Source organism: Pan troglodytes, chromosome 13 (assembly GCF_028858775.2).
Source record: "Pan troglodytes isolate AG18354 chromosome 13, NHGRI_mPanTro3-v2.0_pri, whole genome shotgun sequence".
NCBI classification, from domain to species: domain Eukaryota; kingdom Metazoa; phylum Chordata; class Mammalia; order Primates; family Hominidae; genus Pan; species Pan troglodytes.
This window is the reverse complement of record NC_072411.2, coordinates 28,996,544-29,024,332: the sequence shown is the minus strand read 5'-3', so window position 1 is coordinate 29,024,332 and position 27,789 is coordinate 28,996,544. Positions and strand designations below refer to the sequence as shown.

Here is a 27,789-nt window from a genome sequence, read left to right as displayed (position 1 = left end):
CTGATAACATTAAGTGAGGTTTACTTTAGTTACTCTAGGCAGGGGTGTCCAATCTTCTTTCTTCTCTGGGCCACATTGGAAGAAGAAGAATTGCCTTGGGCTACACATAAAATACACTAATACTAACATTTTAGCTGATGAGCAAAAAAAAAAAAAAATTCGCAAAAAAAATCTCATAATGTGCCAGGCACATGCCTGTACATTATGAGTAATGTACAAGTAATCTCAGCACTTTGGGAAGCTGAGGGGGGCAGATCACTTGAGGCCAGGAGTTTAAGACCAGCCTGGCCAACATGGTGAAACCCCGTCTCTACTAAAAATACAAAGCTGGGCGTGGCGCTGTTTGCCTGTAATCCCAGCTACTCGGGAGGCTGAGGCAGGCGAATCACTTGAGCCTGGGAGGCAGAGATTGCAGTGAGCCAAGATAGCGCCACTGCACTCCAGCCTGGGTGACACAGTGCAACTCTGTCTCAAAAAAAAAAAAAAAAAAAACTCTTAAGGTTTTAAGAAAGTTTACAAATTTGTGTTGGGCTGCCTTCAAAGTCATCCTGGGATACATGTGGCCACAGGTGGACAGGCTTGCTCTAGAGATTAAAAGGCACATTTTTATAAAACATTTGACTGATTTTGGCTGCTAATTCTATCTGTCACTCAGAGAGTGGTGTTAAAATGCCTAGCTATGATCAAGGATTTGTCTATTTTCCCCTAAAATATTAGAGCAATATATTTCATTTACTCCCTCCTGTCTTGTGCTTTTGTTTTCATATATTTTACTTTTATTTATTCTATAAATCCCACAATTCCTTGTTATTGTTTTGCTTTGGTCAACATTTATAAGTAGACATAGGTCTAGAGGTATACATACATCTTTCTAATACTCTTCGTACCTTCCTGCAGATCTGGGATTTCATCTGGCATCATTACTCTTCAGCTTGAAGACCTTCTTTTAGCATTTCTTGAAGTGTAGATCTACTTGTGATTAATTCTCTCAGTCTTTGTTTGAAAATTTGTATTTGCCTTTATTTAAAGATACTTTTTTTCTGGATATATGTTTCTTGCTGGAAAGGGTTTTTAATTTTGTCTTTTTATTTTTTCATTTAAAATTTAATATTGTTCCATTGTCATCTGCCCTCCATTGGTTCTAATAAAAATAATCAATGAAAATTGACTCTTATCATCGTTCCTCTGTGTATGTGTTTTTTCTCTCTAGCTGATTTTAAGATTTTATCTTGGCCGGGCACAGTGGCTCTCGCCTGTAATCCCAGCACTTTGGGAGGCCAAGGTGGGCAGATCAGGAGGTCAGAAGATCGAGACCATCCTGCTCAACATGGTGAAACCCAGTCTCTACTAAAAATACAAAAAATTAGCTGGGTGTGGTGACGCATCCCTGTAATTCCAGCTACTCAAGAGGCTGAGGCACAAGAATCGCTTGAACCCAGGAGGTGGAGGTTGCAGTGAGCCGAGATTGCACCACTGCTCTCCAGCCTGGTGACAGAGTGAGACTACATCTCAAAAAAGAAAAAAAAAAGATTTTATCTTTATCCATGGCTTTTAGCCATTTGAATATGATGTATCTAAGTGTGGTTTTATTTGTGTTTATTCCATTTGAAATTCACTGAGTCTTAGATCTGCGGGTTTCCTTCATTAATCTTGTTCAATTCTCTGCTATTATTTCTGCTAAATGTATCTTCTGCTCCATCCTCTCACTTCTCCTTTTAGTGCTCCACTTACACATATATTGGACCATTTGCTATCACCCCAGAGATCCCCTCTGTTTTGTTATATCCTTTTCTCTTTGTGTTTCAGTTTGAATAATTTCTCTTAACCTGTCTTCAAATTCACTGATTGGTTGTTCCCTCTGTTGTTCCCAGTCTGCTGATGAGCTCAACAGATTTTGCATTTCTAAAATTTGCATTTGGTTCTTTGTTGTAATTTCATATCGCTGTTGAAATAACCCCATATACTTACACATGTTGTCCATCTTTTTGGATGGATTATTTAACATATGTTTTATAGCTATATTAACATCTCTGTCTGATAATTCCAACATCTAGGCCATCTCTGCATCTGATTCTATTGATTATTTCTCCTCTTGACCATGAGCATATTTTGGTTTTTTGTGTGTGTCCCTTGTCATTTTTTTATATCTGGCTTTGTCTGTAAAATAATAGTTGACACTAAAGTTAATGATGTTCATACCCATACAGGACATTCCCTTTCTTTTATCAAACCACTACTGTGGAGGGTTGACCTAGGTTTTGACTTCAGTGCAGCTTCAGTTGGCAGGTGGGTTCAGACTCATTATGTGATTGGGTGTCTTAAGATACTAATATGAGTACTAATGTGAGAACTCAAGATATACAAGATACACACGTAGTCTGCCAGGCCACAAGTGACCACTAAATGTTCAATAAAATGTTGGCTGTTTCCTCTTTCCCTATAGCATATTCTCCCTTCCCTCCCCAATCTACCAGGGACAAAAGCAGTCATATGCCTAGTCTGCTCTCTGGAATTTAGTACATTTACATTTCTTTATAATCTCAGCTCTCTGAGGAGTTTTTTAAACTATGACTTATGTAGCTTATCTACTTGTTCTCACTGTTAGGATGAATTCATAAATGTTATTAAGAAAATAGACTCATAATTTTTAAAAAGTTATCTCTATCTCATATGTTATAGCAAAATAAATTCCAGACAGATTTTAATTTTAAGTGTTAAAAAAGGATACATGAAAGATATTAAAAGAATTTAAAGATGGGCTTCTTATAGTCTTCAGGTATGGACAGATTGTCTAAACGTGACCCCAAGATGAGAAAACAAAGCAAATTGATGGATTTGACTAAACAGAAAACTAGAACTTATATATGGCAAAAATATATAAAAGAATTAAAACGTAAATGAAAATTTGTGAGAAATTATTTCTAAAATCTATGAGAGATGAGGGGTTAATACCATTAACATTTAAAGAACTATTAAAAATAAAAAGAGGCCAGACACAGTGGCTCACACCTGTAATCCTAGCACGTTGGGAGGCCAATGCTGGAGGATCATGAGGTCAAGAGACTGAGACCATCCTGGCCAACACGGTGAAATCCCATCTCTACTAAAAATACAAAAATTAACTGGGCATGGTGGCTCATGCCTGTAGTCCCAGCTACTCGAGGCAGGAGAATCCCTTGAACCTGGGAAGTTGAGGTGGAAGTGAGCCGAGATTGCGCCACTGCACTCCAGCCTGGCGACAGAGCGAGACTCCATCTCAATAAATAAATAAATAAAATAAAAAATAAAAAGACAAACACCTCAATAGAAAATGAACTAAGGAAATGAATGAGTAATTTGCAAAAGGAGAAAAATAAATGGCCAAAAATAATGAAAATAATTCATTTTAATTAGCAATTAAATTGATGTGAATTGAAACCACAGTAAGATACCATTTTTCACTTATTGATCTAGTGAAATTTGAGAATAATAATAATCCTTTATTCCATAAATATTTGTTTGGGGCTGGGGGCGTTGGCTCACACCTGTATTTCCAGCACTTTCGGAGGCCAAGGCAGGTAGATCGCCTGAGGTCAGGAATCTGAGACCAGCCTGGCCAAAATAGTGAAACCCCATCTCTACTGAAAATACAAAAAATTAGCTGGGCGTGGTAGCAGGTGCCTATAATCCCAGCTACTCAGGAGGCTGAGGCAGGAGAATCCCTTGAACCTGGGAGGCAGAGGTTGCAGTGAGCTGAGATCGCGCCTTTGCACTCCAGCCTGGGCAACAAGAGTGAAACTCTATCTCAAAAAAAGAAAAAAAAAATTTATATATATATATATATATATGGGGGGTATAGCTCAGTGGTAGAGCATTTGACTGCAATAAATATTTGTTGGGCACGTTCCACATGGGAGATCCATATGTATCCCTGGGCACTGGACTCCAGAAATGCCCTTGACAGTGTCTGCCCTTAAGACCTTCTCTTCTAGTGTGGAGAGACACAAGGTGATAGGTGTTAGGAAGAAAGATAAGGAATAATAAGGGAGTGGGGAAGCAATGGAGAAAAAGGTGTTATTCTTTCACATAGGGTGAACAGGGAGGCAATTCTGATAAAATGGTATCTGAGCAGACACCTGAAGAAAGTGACGGTGTAGCCATTTGGATGTCCTGGGAAACATATTTCAGGCAGAGGGATTAGCATGTGCAAAGGCTGCTGAGGTGAGAACATGCCTGACACATTGAGGAAACAGTAGGAAAGTCATCGTGGCTGAAACTGAGAGAGTTGGCGGCACGTACAATGGAGTCAGAGCTATGTTATTCCTGGAAACGAGGACTATCATAGACTGCTGGTGGAAATATTCACTGGCAACCCCTTTTGAAGGACAACTCAACACTATTTACAAGAAGCTTTAAACCACACACATTCTTTGACTCCAAATTTCAAATTTCCTGAATGTATTCTGATGCAATAACCAGTGCACAAAGATGTACATACAAGAATGTCCATTATAGCAGGAATTTACAATTGGAAACAACCTAAATGTTCAACATCTGTGACTATTTAAATTGTGGTATAAGTCATGAAACAGAATTCTATATAGCCATTAAGATCAATGGGCTGGGCACGGTGGCTCACGCCTGTAATCCCAGCACTTTGGGAGGCCGAGGCGGGCAGATCACGAGGTCAAGAGATGGAGACCATCCTGGCCAACATGGTGAAACCCCGTCTCTACTAAAAATACAAAACTTAGCCAGACGTGGTGGCATGTGCTTGTAATCCCAGCTACTTGGAAGGCTGAGGCAGAAGAACTGCTTGAACCCAGAAGGTGGAGGTTGCAGTGAGCCGAGATTCCAGCCTGGGTGACAGAGCAAGACTCCATCACAGAAAAAAGAAAGAAAGAAGAAAGAAAGAAAGAAAGAAAGAAAGAAAGAAAGAAAGAAAGAAAGAAAGAAAGAAAGAAAGAAAGAAAGAAAGAAAGAAAGAAAGAAAGAAAGATTGAGCTGCATGGGCATAATCTCCTAATCTTATGGTCATTAGTGAACATGAGTTATGATAATTTTTTTTTTTTTTTAGTTATAAAAAAAGTTAGAAGTAGAATCCACCACTTCTTGCTGTTTCTCTTTTTGTAGACCCCATGGTGGGGCAGAGGGAGAAACAGCTTATTATAAGCCTCATGTTCTAGAATCCCTTTATTCTGGCACAAACATTAGTAACTGCAAATGCCATGATTAGGATTCTGAGAAAATTAATTCTACAACAGAAAACTCTTTTAAACATTTTTAAATTTGGCTGGGCACGGTGGCTCATGTCTGTAATCCCAGCACTTTGGGAGGATGAGGCAGGTGGATCACGAGGTTGGGAGTTCAAGACCAGCCTGGCCAAGATGGTGAAACCCCATCTCTACTAAAAATACAAAAAATTAGCAGGGCATGGTGGCGGATGCCTTATAATCCCAGCTACTTGGGAGGCTGAGGCAGAGAATTGCTTGAACCCAGGAGGCAGAGGTTGCAGCAAGCCAAGATGGCACCACTGCACTCTAGCCAGGGCGATAGAGCAAGACTGCATTTCAAAATAAATAAATAAATAAATTTTTGCTCTTTTCAAATTCAGAAAGACTTTAAGAAATGACAATATTCTATGCTGTAAGAGGGGTGAGGCGGCACTGCCATTTACTGCTTATGGGAGGCCAAACTTGAACCATCCTGGAAAGGAGCTTGGCATTAAGAATTAAGGCTCTTCAAATGATTCCTCCCCCCAGCCCCCATTTGGTCCAGCAAATGCTCCTTTAATAAAGTATCCAAAAAAGCCTGAAATGCAGACAACAATTTGTGCATAAGAGTGTTCCTTACAGCATTCTTTTAAATGAGAAAAAAATGAACAATCAGAAACAAAAAAGTGAAATACCAAAGAAGTATAAAGGCCCAACACTAAGGAAACAGTGAAGTAAATTATGGTATGTCCAAAATTGGAAATATTGAGTAGTCAAATATTATGTTTATGAAGTTATTCTTAGTAATTTACGAAAATGCTTGGGATAAAATATTAAGCGAAATAAAGCAAGATTCAACACCATGCATGTGGTGTGCTCTCAACTGCTACATGAACATGCAAAAGAAAAAAGACCAGAAAGAAATAAAAACATCATTAGGAGTTCATTCTAAATAATTAAAGTATAGATGAATGGCATTTTTTCCTTACAACAGTTTTCTACTTCCCTACAGTTTAAATGTTTTCCAGAGTTGATAATTACAAAAAAAAAAAAAATCCACCTGTTAAAAATTTCAGAAACTGAATACGCTTCAGCTTGCTATTCCACTCTGCCCCAGCCCAGGCCCAGCTGCTACAGTGGGAAATGGGTGCATCTGAAGGGGGTGGGTGACGTGGCTGCAGGGCAGGAATAAAACGGCCACTCTGCTCCCGTGAGCCTAGCTCCTGGAAGGAGGCTTGCCCACTAGCTCCTACAGATTCCAGCCCAGCATAGAGCCAGGCCCAAGCCACCACCCCTGTTCCAGGGACAGGTGGGCAGGTGGAATGGGTGTTCTCAGCCCTAGCTCCATGTCACAATCACCCACAAGCATTTCAAACTTGGTGCCCAGGCCCCCTACAAGAGGCCCCCTACAGACTCTGGCTGGCCCTGGAGCCAGCATTTCAAAGGTATCCATCTGATTCTCTTTGCCCAGGGCCTAGCCCTGCTGGGGAAGTAAAATCCTGGTAAAAGGGGCACAAAAACCAGAGGGCTAGAGATGGCGGAGGATGGTCGGAGGGTGCTTGGACTGGGCCTGTGCCACGTGCCTGAACCTGGGAGCAGGACTGCCCCTCTCATTGGCAGTCCCAGCCAGGGCAGCAAGCCAGACCAGGCCCCACAGGCCAAGGCTGGGAGGCGCAGGCCAGCACTGGGCTGCAGTCACAGGGAGTCTCGGGCGAACAGAGCAGATGCCTGGACAGAACTGCTCTTCCAGTACTGATCAGACGGCAGGTGGGCAGGGCCCACAGGTGCACCCTGTAGGGTCTCACAGGGCCAGGAGACTGGCACCGTGATGCCCACTCCCTCCAGACGCAGATGTACTTTTCTTTCTTTTTTTTTTTTTTTTTGAGACAGAGTTTCACTCTTGTTGCCCAGGCTGGAGTGCAATGGCGCAATCTCGGCTCGCCACAACCTCCACCTCCCGGGTTCAAGCGATTCTCCTGCCTCAGCCTCCCAAGTAGCTGAGATTACAGGCATGTGCCACCATGCCCAGCTGATTTTGCATTTTTAGTAGAGATGGGGTTTCTCTATGTTGGTCAGGCTGGTCTCAAACTCCCAACCTCAGGTAATCCGCCCGCCTCGGCCTCCCAAAGTGCTGGGATTACAGGCGGGAGCCACTGCACCTGGTCAGATGTGCTTTTCTTCAAGTTAAACTTTTTATTATAACTGTGGGTTTGCACGCAGTTGAGTTCCTTCACCAGTTTCCCCCAGTGGCAAGTGGCTAACATCCTGTGGAAATACAGCACAGTATTTCAAGCAGGCTATAACACAGGGACAGCAGCAACCTTGTTCAGATTTCCCCAGTTCTGCCTGCTCTCATTGGTGTGTGTGTGTTCAGTTCTGTACAACTTGATCACATTGTTTGAAATATGTGAATACACCCATCTCATTTGCATCTCCTGGTCCTGCCACCTCCCTCTTCTGCAGGAGGCATCTTTTTGCCTCAGGCGGCCTGGACTCTCAAGAATGAAAACTCGGCTTTAGAATTCCAAAACCAGGCTTTCTGAGTTTGCACCTGGCCCATGGGCTTGAAAGGCAGACTTTGTTGAGATGAGGATTTTGTAAATCTTTTATCTCTTAATATTTCAAGATAGGAGTAGATGTCCTGGAATACAGAGGTGTCTGTGAGGGGCTCTGTCTGCCCTTAGGAGCCTCTGGGTGTAGGCTGCTCTGCAGGGCAGGCCCAGCAGGATAGACACGGTGGAGCGGAGGGGCTGAGTTTGTCCTTCCTGGGTTTCTCTGTGGCAGAGATAGAGCCCAGAGGCTTCTTATGCCTCAAATGGGGATGCAGAGCTTGACTGAGGTATGGGCAGGGGCAGGCTGGCCCCCCATGGCCCACCAGGGCTGGCCTTTTCCCATGACAGCCAGGTCTGGGGGTTGTGGTAAGGCCCAGAGTCCTGCCAGCTGCAGGCCTGGTGCCTGTGCCCATGGCACGCCAAGCAGGCTCCATCAGCCTCCCTAGCTGGACAGTGGCCAGCTCACACCGGGGCCAGCCGCTGCCTATGAACCTCGCCCTTTGCTCTTGCTTTGGGGCCCTCTGGGACTCCCAAAGAATTCAGATCTCGGAAGACCACACATTCTCTTGGGGTGTGTGAATAGGGACCAAGCAGCCTTGAGACAGGGCCCGAGGGTGACCTGAAGCTAGAAAGCAGAGGGCAGCACTAGCAGGGAAAGCCCGTGTTGTCCTGGGTTGGCTTTCGGTGCTCCGCTGGGAAGGGCAGGCTGCAGCAGGGACAGGCACGTGCTGCCAGCCGTGGAAGCCGGGGACTCCGGGGAAGGGCAGGAATTGGCTCACTGTGCTACCCTCTCTACTTTTGTGTGAATTTAAACTCTTCGTAAACAAAAGTTAAGAAATCAAATAGAGCCTAACAATTATTGGATCAGACTGGGATTACAGGATGGAAGTAATACAGGTTTTCTCTGCCACACAGTGGGATGGGCTCTCAAGAAGATGGGAGCAGATAAAAAGAAAAAGCTATGATTGAGTTCTGGTCTGGACAAGGAGGTATAGACCCATTTCTCCAGCTCCCCTCTTCTAAGTTCAGCTACAAACCCTGGAAATGGCACCAGAGATAGAGTCAAAGGAGGGCGTGGAAAGATGGAAGAGGAAGGTAAGCGCGTCAAGACCCTAGGACAGGAGGAACAGCCCAGCAGCAGGGCACCTTACAACCCCACCCGGCAGGAGGACGTGGTCCAGGCCGGGCTGGGGGCTGGGGGCTAGGCTCTGCCCAGGAGCCCAGGACTTGGGTTTCTCCAAGGGCTGGGAGTCGGGAAATGGGAAGGTGGAGAGGACCCTCAACCAAGGCTCTCACCAGGGAGGGGACACTGTCCCCTTGGCCAAGTCACTATCCTCTGCTCAGCCTCAGCTCCCTGACCTGAGAAATGAGGGAATTATGCCCATAGGGCAGCCGAGAGCACCGAATACAATCATGCACAGAGGAGGCCAGCGCACAGGAGGGCCTGGCACACAGGAGAAGCCGAGTAGCTGGTTCTGAATATGCGGATGCTGATAGGGTGCTTCCCACAAATCGACAGTAGGAATACCTAGCCCTTGGCATAGACAGGGCTGTGGAATAAGCGTTTGCTTGCTTATTGCTTACCATGACCCTATGAAGTAGGTCCCATTATTATCCTCACTTTACAGATGAGGAAACCAAGGCTCAGAGAGGTTAAGTAACTTGCTGAAGGCCACACAGCTGGTTAGACAGAGCTGGGGTGTGAACATAGCACCTTTACACCTAATGATAATGTTTAACTTTGTTTTCCTACAACTGAGGCTGAGACCTTCCTCCTTGGCCCCCAGCCCAGGTGGTCCCTCCAGGGACCAGCCTGAGGGTAGGAGGAGTGTCCCAACCCCAGTCACCCAAAAGCCAAAGTCAAGGGCAAAACACGTACCAGGAGGCCCTCACCCGGCCCAAGGCTGGTCAAGACAGCATGGCAGTCGCGACGGTATAGACGTGGGTGGCATTGGTGTGGACTCCCTTCTCCAGCCCCCTTACCTGAGGGGTGCCTCTCCCAGCCTCGCGGCCTCAGCTGAGCACCCACTGGCTCTGTGACCTTGGCAAGTGGCCTCGTGTCCCTGGGGCTCAGCCTCCCCATCTGTAAGGAGAGGCCCACAGAGCTGCTGTTGGATTATAAGAGATGTGACTGACAAGGGCTCAGCCCGCAGACCTTGCCCATAGGGTGATTATTGTTGTCAAAGACACAGCCTGAGGCCCTGGGTGGAGCGGAGCCTCCGGCCCAGCAGGTGTGAGCCACACCCCATCCCGTCTGCTGACAGAAATGTGCCTCCCTCTTTCCTGCTGGCCTGAACAGCACCACAGCACTTGTCACCAGCCCAGGCCTTCAGCCAGGTGGACCACCTGGTGCACCGCACACCGATGGTGTGACCCTGTCCCTGGATGCTCTGAGAATAGAGGAGATGCTGTTGCTGCCCCATAGGCCCTGGGCCCAGAGAAGGACGCAGACTCCTCCCACCAGGAGCCAAGGTTCCCCTCCCCCAACCCTGAGTGTCTAATTCCCACGAACTCTCCTTCTTAAAGGAGGGCAGGGAGAGAAACGAACAGCAAGAACCATAGCTATTTGGTGCAAAAAGAAACGTGGTCACTGAGAGATTCCAGGAAGTGTCAAGGCCAGCCAGGTTTACCGCTGCCGTGCTGAGCCCTGGCCTAGGGACAGGTGAGCCCCCTCCCCACAGTGCCACAGGGGCGGGCAGGGCCTGCTCCATAAAGCCACCATTGTGTCCCACCTCTGTGCCCCCACCCAGGGCCCGGGTCTCACCAAGGCCCTGGGGCCCTGCCCAAGAAGAAGCTTCCATCAGAACAGTCAACTGACTTGTCAAGCCAACTGTAATCTAGCAAGAGGGCGACTCTTTAATAGCAGTGGCGATGAATGGAGGTAAAGAGAGCAGGACCTGGTGACGAGGAGCAAGGGGGCCGGCCATCATCCTCCAGGAAGGGCACTGGCACCAAGTGAATTCCACAGACAGAGGGGTGGCCAGTCCAGCCAGCAGAGAGTGGAGCAGAGTGGGAGCTGGTCCCGAGCCCCAACGATCAGGCAAGGCTGCCTGGAGGGCACTGACCATGCCCTTCTAGGCATCAGGGCCCAGGACTGAGGCCACCTTCTTCCACCTGTGCCCCTGCCCCTGGTGGCTTAGGCAGCTGGGGTGGGAGCAGCAAGCACCCCATGGTTGAGTGACTTTTCTCGGACTAGACCATTTCACCCTGAAAAGAGCCGCCATCCACCCCACCCCACCCCCAGGGAACATCCCCACCAGTGGAGCTTGTCAAGCTGCTCAGTGCCCTCTCTGGTGGCTCCCCCGACCCGGCCGAGTCGGAACCCCTCTGGGCAGTGAATGACAGCCATCTGGGAGGAGACCCACTGGCCACTGGAAGCTGCGAGCAGTCACCCCCCACCCCATCCAGGCTGTGATCCCGCCTCCGCCCTAGTCATCTAAAGACATGTCCCTTGGGAAGTTTCAAGCAGAAGAACCAGGACGATGCCCTTGGGGCAATGTTACCAGGTCCCTGTCCTGCCTCCCAAGCTGGCAGAACCCGCCAGGCCTGCCCACAGTCCCGCTGCCCGGGGAGGAGGGTGGGCTCCACTGGACAGACTCCGAATCCCGGCCAGGCAGCAGTCCAAGCCCCCCACTTGCCAACAACCCCACGTCACACGCGAGGGCAGGGGGCCAGCCAGGGGGAGGTCACCGAGCCAGCAGGGCGGGGGGGCGGGCAAGGGCCGGGGAAGCCCAGGACCACGCTGCCCCTCCGAATTGCTCAGGTTCTCCTCTTCTGTTTATCCTACCCTCTTCCCCTAAGGACTGAAGCGGGCCTGGAGGGCCTAGAGAAAGGACACAAAGAACAGCGAGGCCCTGGGCGGGCGTGGAGGGAGGGGAATGGCCCTTCCGAAGCCCGGGGCCTCTTCCAGCGCGGTCCTCGAACCGAACCGCAGGACCCCTGCTGTCCCCGGGCAGCGGCCGGAGCGCGTCCCTCGGGCCCTGGGAAGACCTGCCGCGTCTGCGGGCTGCCTGGGAGCCCAGGCGCCCCGCGGTGCTGGGGGAGGAGCCCGGCACGGGGCCGCTGGGCGGCAAAGGGGCCGCGGGCTCCCTGGAGGAGGCGGCTGCGGACGGGGCCTGGCGACCTCGGAGAAGGTGGCGTCCACGGCGCGCAGCCCGGCGCCCCAAGCCTGCCGCCGGGTCGGGGTCGGGGCCGGGGCCGGGGCCGGGGCCGGGGCCGGGCCCCGCGGGTCCGCGCGCGCCGGAGTCCCCTCTAAAAGTTTGTCCCCAAACGAAACCCCTCTCCCTGCCCCGCGTTGGCAGCGGGGCCAGCCCCAGGGGAGGCTCTGAGGACAGACACGACTGCCCTCCTCCACCCCTTGGCAAACAACAATGGGCGGCCGCCGGACGAACGACGAGGGAAGCGAGTGTGGAAAATCCCCCAATTTTTTGCAAAGTCAACCGCGGGCGCTCGGGGGCCGGGCCGCGTGCTGCCCCCGCGCGGCCGTCCGCGGGACTGTGCGCCGGAAGGGGGCGCCCCTGTTGATCTCGTGGTTCTCAGACTCTGAGACCGCACGGTGGGCCGGGAATGAGGCTTCATTCCTGAAGCCGAATGTTAATGCCTCTTCTGGGATCATCACAGCCTGCCACTAAGCCGTGTTCTTTTACTTTTCTTTGCCATTAAGTCAGAGATCACGCATTAAAGAATTGGTGAAGTGGATCTTCAGGGGACAAAGCCACTGAGCAGAAGAGCTGCCAGTGCTTTTCCTTGGACCCCACAAGCAGTCAGGGCCAGAAGCTGCCCCTAGCAAACACTTAGCTCATATGCACTCTCGGGGCTGGGGCAAACCTTGGCCACGCAGGAGATCACCCAGGGAAGAAAGGAAACAGCGCGCAGAGCGCGCCTCCTGAGGCCCTGGCTGTGTCCGCTGACCTCCTGGAACCCCACGCCAGCCCCGGACTGTGCGTTTCTGTCCATTTTCCAAGACATGACACTGAGGACTCATCGCGGGGAGTAGCGGGAAGTGGTGGGGAGTAGCGTGATGCAAGCTGCCCCGCCAACGAGGGCTCGAGCTGCCTTCCACTCGGCTCAAGTGTCCACTGATTGATGGGTGGCTCAACTGACTTGACTTTCAGAGCCCAGAAACTCACCTACAGCATTGGGGTCTCAGGTGCCTGTGCAGGGCTTCAATCAAAGTGGAAGACTGAGCAAAGTCCTGTAGCCAGCCAGGCAGATTTCCCTCCTCTTAAAAGAATTCTAGAAAGAAAGGGCTTCCTGGCTAATGTGAGTGCTTCCCATCAGCCAGTGTGGCAGGTATGAAGTTGGATTAAATAGCTTGTTCTGGGAGATGTTGCTCCATGGGTCAGGCTGCTCTGGCTCCCATTCAAGGGTGGGACCTTATCACAGGCACTTTGTCCCTGCCTGGGCCTCAGTTTCCCCCTTGGGACAGTGAGATCATCACAGGGTGGAGCCATGGCCCAAGTACCGATGGCTTCGTTGGCCTTCGGAGCTGCTCCAGCTTTCCCTTGAACACTCTGGGCCCACGTTCCCCCTTGGTGGCAGTGACAGTCACCAGGCTCTCAGGAGTGGCCCCTATAGACGCTCTCACTGTCCTCATCCCTGGCCTAGGGAGCTGGGGCAAGTGCAGAGGTGGGGAAGGGGAGGGTTCTGGGGCTCACAGCAGGAATCAGGATCCCAGCTCTGCTGACTCTCATGGGGTTGACCTTGGAACCAGGGTCTTAACCCCTTTGAACCTCAGTTTTCTCTTCTGTAAATGGATATCACAGCCTACCCCCGCAGATTTGCTGATGGAATTGGAAATGACACCTCTACAATGCCTGGCACCCAGCAGGTCTCCAAAAGAGCAGCCTTAATTATGATGTAGCACGAGGATCCTTATCTGGGTAAGGACATCTGGGGGGTGGACCCGGGGCAGCTGTGCTCCCCTAGGCCATACAGGAAGGCTCCCCAGGGCTCAGGCACAGACTGCGTCAAGGGGCTGCAGGCAAAAGCAGGCAGGTCCAAGCACACTGCAGGGCGGCCCCACCTGTGTCCCATGGGGACTGCACCCCCACTCCTATAGGAATGAGTCACTTCTGGAGAAGCTTGTCCAAGCTGCCCCCAGGACCCTCGGGCCAGGGACAGTTTTAAAGCAGCCTACAAGATGAGCAGGGGCTTCGGGGCCCTAGGTCCCACTGAGGACCCCACACCATGGACTCCAGGGTGCGCTGGGCTGTGTTGAGGGTTCTGCACCCGCCTGTCCACAGCGGATATTCCTGCGGTCCCTTTGGAAAATGCATGCCGCCCGCTCAGCTGGGTTTGGGGTGTTGGTTTTTCCAGCTCTCTGGGTTTGCTTCCAGGAGGGCTTTCTGGTGTGATGTTGTCTACGTTTAACAGCTTTACTGAGGCATAATTGACACCCCATGATCGCTTCCGGTCCCTAACAGAACGGAAGGCAGGGCACCACCCCGCCTCCCCCCCCGACCCCGTCCCCGGCAGGGCTTGAGGTGGACACTGGGAGCCCACGCCTGGCAGCCAGACTCGCTCCCGGAGCCCTCGCTGGCCTGAACCAACACACTAGGGCCCACCGCGGCCGGCCCTGCAGCTGTGAGATCCTGGCAGGTCCCAGCCCCACTCCTGCGCTTCCGACGGGCTGCAGCCTCCGAGTACTGCCAGAGCCCAAGCAGCGTGAGTGGGCACCTGGCGGGACCCCCCGCCCCACGAATGCCGCGCGTGCTTGCCAGGCTGGGCGGCGGCGAGTGAGGAGCCCGCACCACCCGGCCCACACACGAGCCAACGGGGAGCGAGCCCTCCGCAGCCAGGTTGGGCCCGGGCCGCTGGACTCTCCAACCAACCCACGAAAGACAGAATATTTGGTGGGCACTCACGATTCTTAAGAATTGGCTCAATGTTTTATAACTCTTTCATTGGAGTATAATAAACATGGATGGGGGAAAATGCACCTCGTCTGATATTCCTTTCAAACAAGGAGGAAGCCATAAAGCCGCTCCGCAGGCCTCTGCAGACAGCCCAACATCTCTTCAATGCGGGGCTGCGGGGCACTGTCCCAAAGCCAGCCGCAGGGGTGAGGGGGTCGAGCAGGAAAGGAAAGCCTCGCTTTCCCTCTCGGTCCTGGTGGTGGGCGGCCCCCGCCGCCCTGGTCCCTGGAAGTGCAGCCCAGTAGGCTAGCGTCTAACTTCAGCGCCCCAGCGTGCAAGGTCAAGGCCTTTCCTCCCGCGCGGGCTGCGGGGACGTGGGCGGCTGGGACTTGGGGAGGAGGGGGTACGGACCCAGGCTCCAGAGGCGCCAGCCGCCGCGTCCCCTCACCGCGGCCCCCGCCAGGAGAGTCTCCCACGCCTCGGCTCCGCACTGCCGGTTGGTCCCCCACTCCCCTGAGGGCGGAATCACTTCCCAGTCGCTGGCTGCCCGCCTGCTAGCGGCCTCGCCACCGCAGCAGACCCAGGTCCCGCGCCCAGCACCCGCGGCGAACCCCGGCACTCCGGAGGCGGGGCCGAGGATCGGCGCGGGCGGCGACGGCAAGAGACGCCACGGGGGCGGGCCAGGGGCGGACCGGGGCGGGGCGGCGGCGGCGGACTGCGGAGACGCGGCGGCGCGCGGGGCGGCGCAGAGCGTTCTCGGCGCGGAGTGGAGCGGAGCGGGCTGGTGCTGGGGCCGCGGAGAGCGCTGTGCTGGCCGGGGCCGGGAGCGGGGCCGAGCGGGAGCGGAGTCGGGCGTCGGGCCCGAGGAGCCGGGGCCGGGCGGGGAGCAGCCATGGCACCGCGGAGGGTCGGGGCCCGCGCCGCTGCGGGCGGCCTGGGCGCCAAGTAGCCGGGCCGGGCCGGAGCGCGGGCGGCGGCGGAGGCAGCTGCGCCCGCGCCTCCTGCCCTCCCAGGCCCTGCGCCCCGCGCCCGGGCCCCGGCGATGGTGACACATGCGGCGGCGGCGCGCCGGCGGCAGGACCATGGTTGAGCGCGCCAGCAAGTTCGTGCTGGTGGTGGCGGGCTCGGTGTGCTTCATGCTCATCTTGTACCAGTACGCGGGCCCAGGACTGAGCCTGGGCGCGCCCGGCGGCCGCGCGCCGCCCGACGACCTGGACCTGTTCCCCACGCCCGACCCCCACTACGAGAAGAAGTACTACTTCCCGGTCCGCGAGCTGGAGCGCTCGCTGCGCTTCGACATGAAGGGCGACGACGTGATCGTCTTCCTGCACATCCAGAAGACGGGCGGCACCACCTTCGGCCGCCACCTCGTGCAGAACGTACGCCTCGAGGTGCCGTGCGACTGCCGGCCCGGCCAGAAGAAGTGCACCTGCTACCGGCCCAACCGCCGCGAGACTTGGCTCTTCTCCCGCTTCTCCACCGGCTGGAGCTGCGGGCTGCACGCCGACTGGACCGAGCTCACCAACTGCGTGCCCGGCGTGCTGGACCGCCGCGACTCCGCCGCGCTGCGCACGCCCAGGTGAGCGCCCGGGCGGCGGGATCCTCGCGCAGCTGCGCCCCCGAGGCCGGGCCGTATGCCCGCCGTGCTGTACTGGGTCGGCCCTGCCTTCCCTACCCCCTTCTGCCCTCTTGGGGGCCCCCACTCGCCGGCACCCCTCCCGACCTGCCGAGCGCCCGAAGCTCCCAGCTCCTCTGGTTGAGCCGGCTGTCACCGCGCTTTCTGACCTCGCTCTCACTCTCTTCCTTGCCTTGTGCTGCCCTACTGCCGGCTTGACTGCGCAGCGCCCGGGTTTTCTCTAGGGTCCCCGCCCGCTGCCCTCGGGCCACCTTACCTGCTGTGCGCCGTGAGGTCTGGCCCGCCGGACTTGGGGACGCGGGCTTCTGGGTGTGTGCGTGGCCTACCTGGAGTGTTGGCTTCCCCGTGCCGCTTCGGTGCTGTGGTCCCAAAAGTGGAAGTGAGAGTAGTGAGGTGCCGCCCCTGTGCCTGGAGTGCCTGCCTTCAGAGGGTGGGGGAGCTGCCAGGGAAGGGGGCTGGCTCTGCCCGCCTGCCTGCCGGTGTGTGCAGGTAGAACAAAGGCCCTGTTGACCTGGGGCTGGGGGCGGGGAGGAGGCAGTACCGCCTGTCCTCCCAGTGGGGCCTGCCAGCCGAATTCTTCCAGGCACAGGCTTGCCTGGAGAGAGGAACAAAAGCCACCCGATGGGGGACCACCTTCCCCAGGAAGCTACCAGCCAGGTTGGGGGTAGTTGAGCTGGTCCAGGGAACCTGTGCTGCCACACCCCTTCTCCGGGGTCCCCCAGCCCCATGTCAGAGCTGAGCTGCGTGAGGACACAGAGCATGGGAGGGGTGCCGGGGCAGCTCTTCTGGGAAGCCGTTTGTAGGGGAACCTGGGGTGCTGCTGGGTTTCCAGCAGTTAAAGTTGGGGTTATTTTCCTCCTGTTCCTGTTGGTGCCCATTCGTCCTGCAGGGATGCCCTGCGGGGCCTTTCTCCCCAACGTCTGGGCTGGGAAGGGCCAGGAGCAGGGCTTCTTGTCTGCCTTTTGTTTCTCTTCCAAATTTGCCTTAGGACTGAATTTGCAGACAGGCTGGTGGTAGGAGGCTGGGCGGTTGTAGGCGTGTTGGCTGGCACTCTTGGGTCCAGAGGCTGTAGGCTCTCAGGTGTGCCTGGGGAGCCTGGAAGGTCCAGCCAGCCTGGAGCTGAGCAGAGTCCGAGACACTGCTCCCCTGCACAGACCTCAATCCTTGCTCTGTGGTCTTTCTCAGGCTGTCAGGAAATTGGGGTCCTAGAGTTGGAGGGGCATCTTCCCACTTTTCTTTCTCCCCCCTCCCCCAACTGCGCGCGCGCGCACACACACACACACACACACACACACACACACACACTGCAGCTCCCAGCCTGGGAGGTGATGTTCTGAGCCTCTTACAGCCACATTCTACACTTGGCGGTCACAGAGCTGCCTGTCTAGGGACCCTGAAGGATTGCTTCCGGCCCAGCACTTAGTCTGCTCTGCACAGATGCACGTTCCTGCTGCAGGGCCCCCCTAACCCTGGTCCAGCTTCTCTGTGCTAGGCTCAGCTGTGCCTGGGACCACAGCCATGCCCCCACCCACCCTTCCGCCAGTCAGAACAGTAGGCTCCCAGAGTTGGTCACTGACCAATACCAACAGACGCCTCCCTACCTGTGGGGGGTGCAAGGATGGGGGTCACCCCCTTTGCCAGAGGGACTTAGCTCGGCAGCCTAAGAGGATTGCATGGAAGCTTCGGGCCGCCAAGAAGCCGGAGCTTTTGAAACAAGCCTGCTCAGCAGAGGCCACCTCAGCCCTAGATTGCAACCAGGATGCTCTTCCTGCAGCCCCGCACGCCTGTGGGTCCCCAGGGTGAAGAGCCTTGGCCTCCTTTCTCTGGAGTTTGTCCATGAGAGTGGGAGGACCAGGTGGGGCCGATGGGGCCCCAGGTGCTACACCAGGAAGGCCCGGCTCCCCCTGCCCAGGGAGCATGTGTGGAGCAAGAATGGAAAACGCAGATGCCTCTGGCGGAGGTGGGCTGCCAGCCTGGAAATTGCTAGCTCAGCAGCATGCGGCAGGGTTGGGAGGGGCTTCCAGGGCCATCAGGAGGCCCCCTCTGCCACCCACTCTGGAAGTGGGTTGTGCCACCGGGCAGGTGACAGCACCCCACCCTCCGAGTCCCTCTTCTCCGCCTCCACTCCCTTCAGTTCTGTTGCAGGCACTAGGTAGATTGCTTTTTTAATGAGCTTCATCAGGAGGCCAAGGTAATCTTGCCTTTGTGCTCGCAGGGCCAAGCTGCACTGAGGTCCACCTGCTGAGCGCTGCCCCGCCACCTGAGTCTTCTGGCCCAGGCTGGAGCTGGGCTAAGCTGTTGTGCTGTGGCGGTTGGGATGCACTTCCCCCATCTGCCCAGGGACCCAGCAACTCTCTATCAGGGGCAGTGCCCATCCCTGCTGGGGTGCCTGGTGTTAAGTGGGCTTGGTGTCAGGAGACTCAGGTGTCACCCTGGCCCTCCTGCGATGTCTTCACTCTGGCTCTGCACTGCCATCTCCGTGTTCTCTGGGGACTGAGACCCTCTTTTCCTTCTGTCTCTGCCTGCCTCCCTGCCCAAGGCTGGCTCCTGGAACCTCTCCACCAAGCCCCTCCCATTCCCTGCTGCGGTTTGGGAGGGTCTCAGTGGGCCTGTGGTGCGCGTAAGAGAGGTGGGGCTCTTCCCGGCTGCCAGCCTCCCCATTGCACAGCATCAGCCTGGGCTGCTCTGAGCTGGGCATCCATGGAGATGGACAGGTTTTTGATGTCTTCCTGGAATATGGTTTGGAACTTCTAGTGGCTGTTAGTGCTTGGCTGCCTTGGTAGAAAGGAACAAGAGTGAGCAGAGCATTGGCGGGTCCCTCTTTAGTCCCGTGTTCACCATGGGGGCTGCCTCATCTGCCGACATCAGCCAGGGTGCTTGTAAGACTCCACTGAAAGGACGTTTGCTGGCTGGCCTTAAAGAGGTGTGGCCATCCCCAGGCAGCAGCCAAATGGCCAGCCATTCCAGGGACCCCTCGGTTAGAATGTCTCAGCACCCCACACTCCGCTGTCACTCAGAGGGTCCAGATGGTGCTCCAGAGCCAGAACCTCCCTCCTTCCTCTTCCCGTCTGCCTGAAGGCAACGCAAGAGCAGGCATGGTCAAGGTCTTGCCCGGGCCACCCTGGAAATGTCCCTGAAATCATGTAGGCTTCATTTGGGGCCACGGAGGGCATCTGGAGCCCAAGTGTGGCATCTGGGCCACCTTGGCCGCGAACCCGGGACCAGCTCACATCCTCTCTGCACCAGGGCCTCTCTGGAGCCCTTAGTGGGCTCGCAGCCTCTGTGACGTTGCCCTGCAGAGACCTGTGCTTCCTTGCTGGAGGGATGGCGCAGGAGCCCGCAGCCTCGCCTTTGACCTGCCCTCCGTGATCCTGAAGCCTTCTCAGACTCCAGAAATCCGCCTGGTGCTGGACCTGTGTGCCGTCCACCTGGTGTGCCTGCTCTCCTCTCCCACTTTTCTGCCTGCTCCTCCCCTCCCTTCAGTCTGCTCAGATGCCCCTTCCTCCAGGAAGTCTTCCCTGGCTTTCTGTTCCTAGGCTCCCCTGTTGCCTTAGGCGCCTCGACTGCTGTCCCATCTGACACCGTGCCACCTTGGCACTGCCCTCATGCTGGCACCGTGGGAATTTTTTTTTTCCTGGGCTCTGCAGGATCTGGGCTCTGTCCCTGCCCTTTCCCTGTGACTCAGGTTCACGGAGTCAGCCTTGAGTGTCATGGTGTTCCCTGAGAACCTGGGGACTCCTTGGTGGGGCAGACCAGGTAGGGGTGGGCTTGGATGACAGCCTTTGTTTCTGTGGCACACGACAGTTTCCACCTTACCTTCATAATCGCTTTCTTCTTTGAGATCAAGGGAGAAACCCTCATCTGCTGTGATGGGGACAGATGTTACCCAGAGCATGTGACTGGGGCCAATGAACAGGACCTGGGGACCAGGCTGGGGGTGTCACTGTGCCTGCATTGCCTAGAGAGGCCTTTGGTTAAGATGAGAAGGGAATCTGTGGTCAAGATGCTCCTAGATTTTCACTAAAAATAGATAAAAAATCCTTTTTTTTTTTTTTTTTAAGCAAACACATGATAAGGCAAACTTACGAATGGTTGGGTGACAGGATCGTTTTAGATGGTCCTCTAGCTTGGGGGATCATTTCTGCCATGCTGCTCTGGTGGTCTTCAAGCCACAGCTTCCTGTCCTAGGCACTTCACGCATAAAACTGGGGCCTGGGGACTCCTGCTCCTGGATCAGAGAGCCCAGTCCCAGAGAGTGCAGTGCCCACCTTGGTCCCTAGGGCCGGGGAATCCAGGTTTCTTTCTCAGCAGGAGTTCTGGCTGCCACACAGGGGAGTGGCCACCTTGGGTCTGGCGTCCTCCAGGGCCCAGGAGGGAGGAGGAGAAGGGGCCTGGTCTTGTCGTCCTTCAGGGAGTTGGAGGCTTTTGCTCTCACACTCCCCTTTGTTGTGGTTATAATGATTGTTTGGTAGATGAGTGGGAGGAAAGTATGAGGCAGAGGGAGAAAAGGAAAATCATCCATTCCCCATGCATGGTTTTTCCACTGTAATTGAAGCCATCATATAAATTTCACCATAAATGTTGTCTGTTGTCATTAAAAACTTAATATGTGAGTGGCTGCAGCTGCTCCGCTCTGAGTGTGCCACCGCTGGTTGGCAGTGGGTGAGTGCGCAGGTTGCTCATTCTGTACTCTGTGGGGACTGCTGCAGGACTGCTCCTTGTGTGTAAATGTTCTGCATAGCTCTGATTTCCTCTGGAGATTCCTAGGAGTGGAATTTCTGAGTTGAATAGTCTGAATGTTTTACTGCTCTTGGTACAAATGTTACCTTCCTCTTCAGAACACCCACTCCTGGTATGCTCCCACCTGTGGTCTGTGAGCACCCATGTCAGTGGCACGCTCATTGGTACTGAATAGCATGTGAATTTTTTTTCTGAGATGGAGTCTCACTCTGTCCAGTGCAGTCTGGACAATGATGGCACGATCTCAGCTCACTGCAACCTCTGCCTACCGGCTTCAAGCGATTGTCCGACCTCAGCCTCCCACGTAGCTGGGATTACAGGTGCCCGTCACTACACTTGGCTAATTTTTTTTATATTTTTAGTAGAGACGGGGTTTCACCATGTTGGCCAGGCTAGTCTCGAACTCGGGACCTCAGGTGATCTGCCCGACTTCGCCTGCCAAAGTGCTGGGATGACAGATGTGAGCCACCGCGCCAGCCTATTGTGAATTTTTTTTTAAATTTATTCTCTTAAATCACCGAAAAGTGCTAATCTTATGGTTTTTATTGCAAAGCCTTGCCCAATGAGTACACCCTTGGGGTGGCCCATCTATGTAGGGCACTTGGGAGCAGCCATGCCCAGTCACCCACATGTCGCCACCTGCTCACAGGTGGCTGAGTTTCACCCCTGCTGAGAGAGGGGTGCAGCTCCCAGGGGCCTGGGGTGCACCCTCTCTGGGTGCCCATCACCATCCCATGTGGCATTTTGCAGGACTGAATTCCGCCTCTATGAGGAACAGGCGTGACAAGCCATGGGGGCATGTAGAGAGGCTGGCAGGGTGACTCTTGTCCCCTGCACACTTAGCAGGCACTTGGAATGGGTCATCTTGTTTGGACCCAACACTCCCCCAAGACAAGTATATGAAGAGCAGCCCCATTTTCCACACAAGGAAGTCAGGCCCCAGAGAAGGTGGAGAATGTGTCAGTCCCTCAGCCTGGAGGGCCAGGAGCTAGCATGTGGACATCTGTCTGTCTGTCCTGAAGGCTGTATGCCGCACCCAGCCCTCTGCTCCCAGCAACCCCTGCATGCGCATGGAAGGCTGTCTGCAGGTGGGGGCGATTGCCACTGGCCCAGACCAGCCAGATGTAGAACACTAGGGCTTCTGAGACCTGGGCAGACATGGGCAGTTTCACATGTAGGCCTGTGTCGTTGCGTTTACAGGAGGACATCTGGCAGCCTTCACTCAGAGCAGAAGGACAGGCATCATGCCTGGGCTCTGGGCTCTGCAAAGGTAGTGCTGGCAAGGCTGCCTGAGAGTCGGCCCCTGGCAGCAGAGACTGCCCATGGCGGTGCTTGGCTCCTGGCGCAGTGTGGCCACCCCTTCTGCCACCTCCCCCATAAGATTGGGCTGTTTTCAGGTACTCCTCTGGTCCTGCACCACCGATGCCACCACCGGCCCAGGGAGGATCAGCCCTGCAGGAGGCAGTGCTGTAAGCCTGTGTGGGTGCAGGTGGGTCTAGGCCATCCCTCTGCTCCAGTGTCCTTGCTCTGCCCCAGTGAATGCTGGAGGGTGAGGAGATGGGAAACCCAGGAGTCTCCCCAGCCCCTCAGCTTCCCTCTCTGGGTGCCATCACCATCCCACATGGCATTTTGTGGGGCTGCATTCCCCCTCTATGAAAGACTGTGGGGTGTTTCTAGGTCAGACCTCAAGCATCACGGAGGCAGCAGGACTGGGCTCAATCCCCGCTTGGTGGTAGCGTGTGGTGGGTCTTTTGGGTTTGAGGCGGGAAGAGCATGAGAAGCCGAGCTCTGGGGAGCAGTTACTGAGTGGTAGCATGTGGGGCCCAGTCAGAGGGGAGCCCCACTGGAAGGGCTGCATGATTCAGGCGGGAGGCAGACTCGGGCCATCCCCTGCCAGCACTTTTCGGGCACTTCTCTGCAGCCACCTGGACACTCACTGGCACCTGCTCTCCTCTCCTTGAGGCCCACTCCACAGCAGTATTTATAGGTGAGGTGACATTTTGTTTGCAAGAAGGTTTTCATCTCTTAAGACTGTTCTTGCCTTCTCAGAAACTCAGTTGGCTCTGTGAAGATTTGCTGTCTGTTTTGGGTTTGGGTGGGGTATGTTATGCTGAAAAAAATAGTCCTAGACCTAGGGGATGAGGTTGCTCCAGCCAAATGACAGTGAGCTGGTGGTAGCAAGAGGTGTGGGCTGCAGTGCCCTGAGGGAGTGGAGAAGCCTCCCACACACAGGGTTTTGAAGGATGAGCAGGGGTGTGGAGTGGAAGCAGCGCTCAGAAAGCACAGTTGGGTTTCAGACACATCATCCGAGACCCTGCCACTCACAGCAAGGGGGGGCAGTGGAGATGGGACGGCATGAGTGGAGAGGGGCCCCTGCAAGCAGGCCAGTTGCTTTCTGACCGTGGGACTTGTGGCCTAATCTCTTTGTTCCTTTCCTGAAAGTGCCCCTTTCCTGACAGGGCATTGTCCCAAGTCCCCAGCTTGCAAGGGATGTTGTTTTGGAAAAACATGGCAGATACACGCCCACACAGGAGTGTTCAAGTGCTGATCCCAGACCACCCAACCCAGGGTGGAGGCTGTTAGAGGACATTTAGGATCTGCAGGTGGGCAGAGGGAGGATGTCCAGCCACCAGAGACCACACACATCCTACCCCAGCCGTGGTGTGAAGATGGGGCTGTTTTCCTTGACCATGGAGCAAAAACCATCCAGGACAACTCTCCCCCTCCATGCCACCAGTTGCTCCTGAGCCAGCTCTGTGGGTGCTGGGAGCTGCGCTAAGGATTTGCACCCGTCCCCACCAGCTTGTGGCCTTCTGCTGCCGCGGTGCCTCTGCCCTGAACTCCCTCTAGGACTCAGGACCTTTGGGGCCTCACACCCACCCCACTGTTGGTCCTTGATTCCTTGACTCACACAGCGTGTGGTCTGGGGCTGGGGCTGGGGCCCAGCTCACTGCGGGGGGGTGCCTGTGGGGGTGACACGCCGCAAGTTCCACGGGGCCACCTCGGGAGCTCTTGGGTCCTCTCTGTGCAGACCAGGCGCTGAGGCTGCAGTGGAGGGCAGGGAATCCATAGGGACTCAGCTGCCTGCTCAGGCCCTGGGCTGTGTGTTGGGTGGGCTTCTGGAAAGCTCTGCTGGGAGTCCAAGGAAGAGAGGAGTGCCCTGGGCAGCCCCTCCTACCTTGTGGCTGGAGCCGGTGGGTCTCATGGGCCCAGATAGATACCTGTCTGAGCCTCAGTCTTCCCATCTCTAAAAGGGGGGTGGCAGTCTGCCATTTGGTTCTGTAGAGGAACCAGTGACTTATTAACTGTGACCCTGGTGACCGCATGATCCCTCAGCCCCGGACTGTGTCCATGTCTTATGGGAGCCATGGCCACTCATAACCCCTTAGCATTCTGCAGCCTAGTGCAGGCCCAGTTCCTCATCTGGAGAGCGAGCCGTCACCAGCTGTCCGCGTGCCGCGGGGAGACTGACCGCGGGGCCAGGGCTTCAGTGAGAGGCAGCTCCCGACAGCCTGCACCTGGCCTGCCTTTGAAGGCCACACGTGACCAGCACAGCTGCCTAGGATTATTTACACACAGAACGTTAAAAGGCCCAACAGGAGGGCCATCAGAGCAAATCACTAATTGTCTGGAAAGATACAAACTGGAGAGATTGAAACTCTGGAGTTAATTGTTTACGAAGCCTTGAAAGCCACAGAGGTCAGTGGCCGTGGGTGACCGCCCCCAGTGGTCATGAGCAGGGGCAGGGGCCTGTTATCTCCCTGTGACAGGGCCTCCTGCTGGGGCAGGCCTGGTCCTTGTCCAGGATCACAGCTGTTCCCTAGGAGGGGCTCTCCACTGGTCAGCCCAGGCCGCTGCTCAGAAGCTGTATCAGGTGGACATCTCTGGGGCCAGCCCAGTTTGCATTCTAGCTCTGGCCCCATTCCTGCCTGGAGAAGTTGGGAACATTCAACCTCATTTTCTTTTCCCACCTCATGGAGTGGTAGGAGATGAGAGTCCACTCTGTAAGCTCCACACTATCCTTCACCCTCCACAGCAAACTAGGACAGAAGGTTCTATGTGTAACCCAGCAACAAGGAGGGCAGGTGAGGCTGGCCAAGACCCATCTCGGGGCTGGGGAACCCCGGGACCATACCAGGGGTGTCAGCAGAGCAAAAGAGAGGTCCCAGGCTTGCAGTCAGACCAGCTGGGCCAAATCCTGGCTTTGCATCTCACAGGCTTCTGCAGCTCAGGCTCCCCATCTGTAAAATGGGCATACTCATAGTGCCTGTGCAGGAGGTAGACAGTTGGAATTATACCCACAGTTCCACTGTGGCCTCTGTACTATAAGAGGCTAGAATCTGACCCATCTGTCCTGGAGACAGGGAAGAGACCTCCAGAGCCAGCTAGGAAGTCAGCTCTTGTTCTCACTCCATGAATTGGTTGGTTTGCAGGGAGCTTCCCTCAAAGCAGCTGAAGTCTGTGCAGGTTGGGTCCTGTTATCTGGGACATCACCAAGTGTCATCACTGGCCTTCCAAGGTGATGACCTGGAGCATGCTGTGTTTTGGCTGTGGGGGTCTCCTGCTCACCTTGGGCTATGGCCTTGGGACCACCCAGTGCCTTCCTGACTGTGCCCATTTGACAAAAGGCTGTCTCTACCAGGATCTCCAGAAAGCTCTGGCCCTCTCTGGCCAGCAGCCAGGATGTAGAGACTGTGCACATCTGTCCTGGTGCCCAGGTCGTGAGACCCTGTGGGTGGCAGCCTGACCCCACCCCCAGCCATCTGAGAACCTCGAGACCCAACCAAGAGGAACTCAGGGTCAAGAGGAGGAAGGGGTGGATGCCACGTGATGCTGGCCCTGCACAGAGGCTCGCCTGGCTGAGGGCCCAGGCCTTGTTCCTCGGATGCAGTGGTTCCTCCCTTCCCTAGACCCCACCAGCTGCTATCACCCCCTACATGGTATCTCCGGGGGTGTAACTGGGGAGCCTTGTGGAGTTTCACCTCTGTTCCCACTGCAGGCTCAGCTGGGTGCGGCTCGCAGGTGAAGACCCCATGCACTGTGCTCCACCCCACCCCTGCCTCCCTGCAGCCTCGCTCAGCACCACTGCCCTGCGTTTCACGTGTTTCTTGCCCTTGTGTTTATGCTTTCGCTGTAGATGTGTGTATTCCTTAAATGATACACAGTGCTGTTTTGATGTTACTAACTTTCCAGAACCCTTATCAAACTCTGCTTGACCTTCTGCAACTTGCCGTCTTCACTCAGCCTTGTTTTGAGATTTATCCCTGTTGGTCCCTGACATGCATGTTTAATTCATTGACTGCTGGACTTAACATCAAGGTAGTCCAGACGGATCTCTGCTCGGTTCTAATGCAGCTGCGGGGAGCATTTCACTTTGGCCATCACAGTCCAGGTGCGGCCACGGTGCTCGCTCATGGTCCCTGTGTGTCCCTAGGATTGTGTCAGAGGGAGGTTCTCCTCACCACCATGCTGTGCCCGTGGTTCCCGATTGTTTGGGCGGGCACTCTTGGCTCATTTCTGCCAGGCCAGGAGCCAGGAAATGGGACCTCTGTGCTCTTAGTGCATGTTTCCCCATGGCAGAGAGATAGCATCTTACCATGTGTTTATTGGTCAGTGAGGTCTCTTCCACCGACCTGTTCATGTCTTTGGCCTGTTTTCCCCTACAGGGCTGTTTGTGCTTCGTGTATTGGTTCGTAAGCGTTCTTTATGTGTCCTGGTGCCAGGTTCCATGGGTAGCATGCTCCCCGCTTCTCTCCTCCTGTTCATCATTTCTCCATGTGTGGACTTGGGCCTGTGGCATCCCGGTGCCTGCACCAGGTAGGGCCAGGCTGGCCCAGGTACATCCCATCTTCCAGCTGAGTCACATGCCAAGAAGAGGTATGCCTGCTGACCTCTGAACCCCATGGGACCCTGCTGGTGGTGAGAGCTCAGCCGGGGGCTTGTTAGTGTGAGCGGGTGGACAGATGGCAGCTGACCAGCATCCTCCCTGCAGCATGCACCCCCCAGGGCCTTCTCTGGAGATCCTCAGCAGTGCCCACGGTGGCATCTGCACAGCCCTGAGCCCAGGAAGGCCAGACAAGCAGACAGTTCCTCACGTACCAGGGCCCCCTCACAGCAAATTTGCCGCATGTATTGGAGTCCCTTTGAGATTGAGTTGGAAGGAAACCCAACTAAAACCACCTAAAACCAGAGCCTGGAACCCACGGCTCTGAAGTCACAGGGCCCCCCCACCCCAACTCCCAGTGAAAATCTAGGTGGGCGTTTCCCAGAGGGAAGCCTGCCTGTGTCACCCCCCAGGCCCGGCCAAGGAGCTGGATGTCCACGCCCTGTGCCTCAGCCTCCCCCCGTGACAGTGACGACACTGCTGTCTGTGCCTCCAGCCTGGTGCCTGGCCCTGCCCTCACTCCCCAGGCCCCTTGGGCACCGTCTGCTGCGGGCGCACCCAGGGCTGTCCCTGTGGGGCACTGCTCTATGGATAAAGCTTTTCGCACCCCCTCGGAAAGGAGCATGGGGGTGGTAGCCCCCTCATCATCCCAGCCTTGGAATGTGCCCCCACCCCATGTGACCCCAGCCCCATATTTGCAGTACCCCTGCTGCCGTGCCCCCACTGGCTTAGGACAGAAGGGCCTACACATCACCATCCACCTGAGAATTAGAAAGCGCCTTCTGCTGCAGGGCTTGCAGGAACAAATGTTTGCAGCCCCTAGGTGGCAGGGGGAACATCTCCCCTCTGAGTTATGAGCTTTAGAGGCTCCTGTGTAAATATTTACCTCTCTAGAGCATTGGTGACCGTGGGAGATCGGGATCTGTAA

The 27,789-nt window shown here is 54.8% G+C and overlaps 1 protein-coding gene and 1 long non-coding RNA gene across 2 annotated transcripts in view; one reads left to right on the top strand and one right to left on the bottom strand.

Annotated features, from left to right (window-relative positions):
* LOC107973767 (uncharacterized) overlaps positions 1-16,748 on the bottom strand; it is a 39,262-nt gene extending 22,514 nt beyond the window's left edge. The window contains exon 1 of the long non-coding RNA XR_001716185.2: positions 16,494-16,748. This is a non-coding gene — a long non-coding RNA (uncharacterized LOC107973767). The remainder of the gene's footprint in view (positions 1-16,493) is intronic.
* Positions 15,341-27,789, top strand: part of HS6ST1 (heparan sulfate 6-O-sulfotransferase 1) — a 53,475-nt gene continuing 41,026 nt past the window's right edge. The window contains exon 1 of the mRNA XM_001141733.8: positions 15,341-16,180. Coding sequence (XP_001141733.1) covers positions 15,654-16,180 — 527 coding nt within the window. The 5' untranslated portion in view covers positions 15,341-15,653. The remainder of the gene's footprint in view (positions 16,181-27,789) is intronic.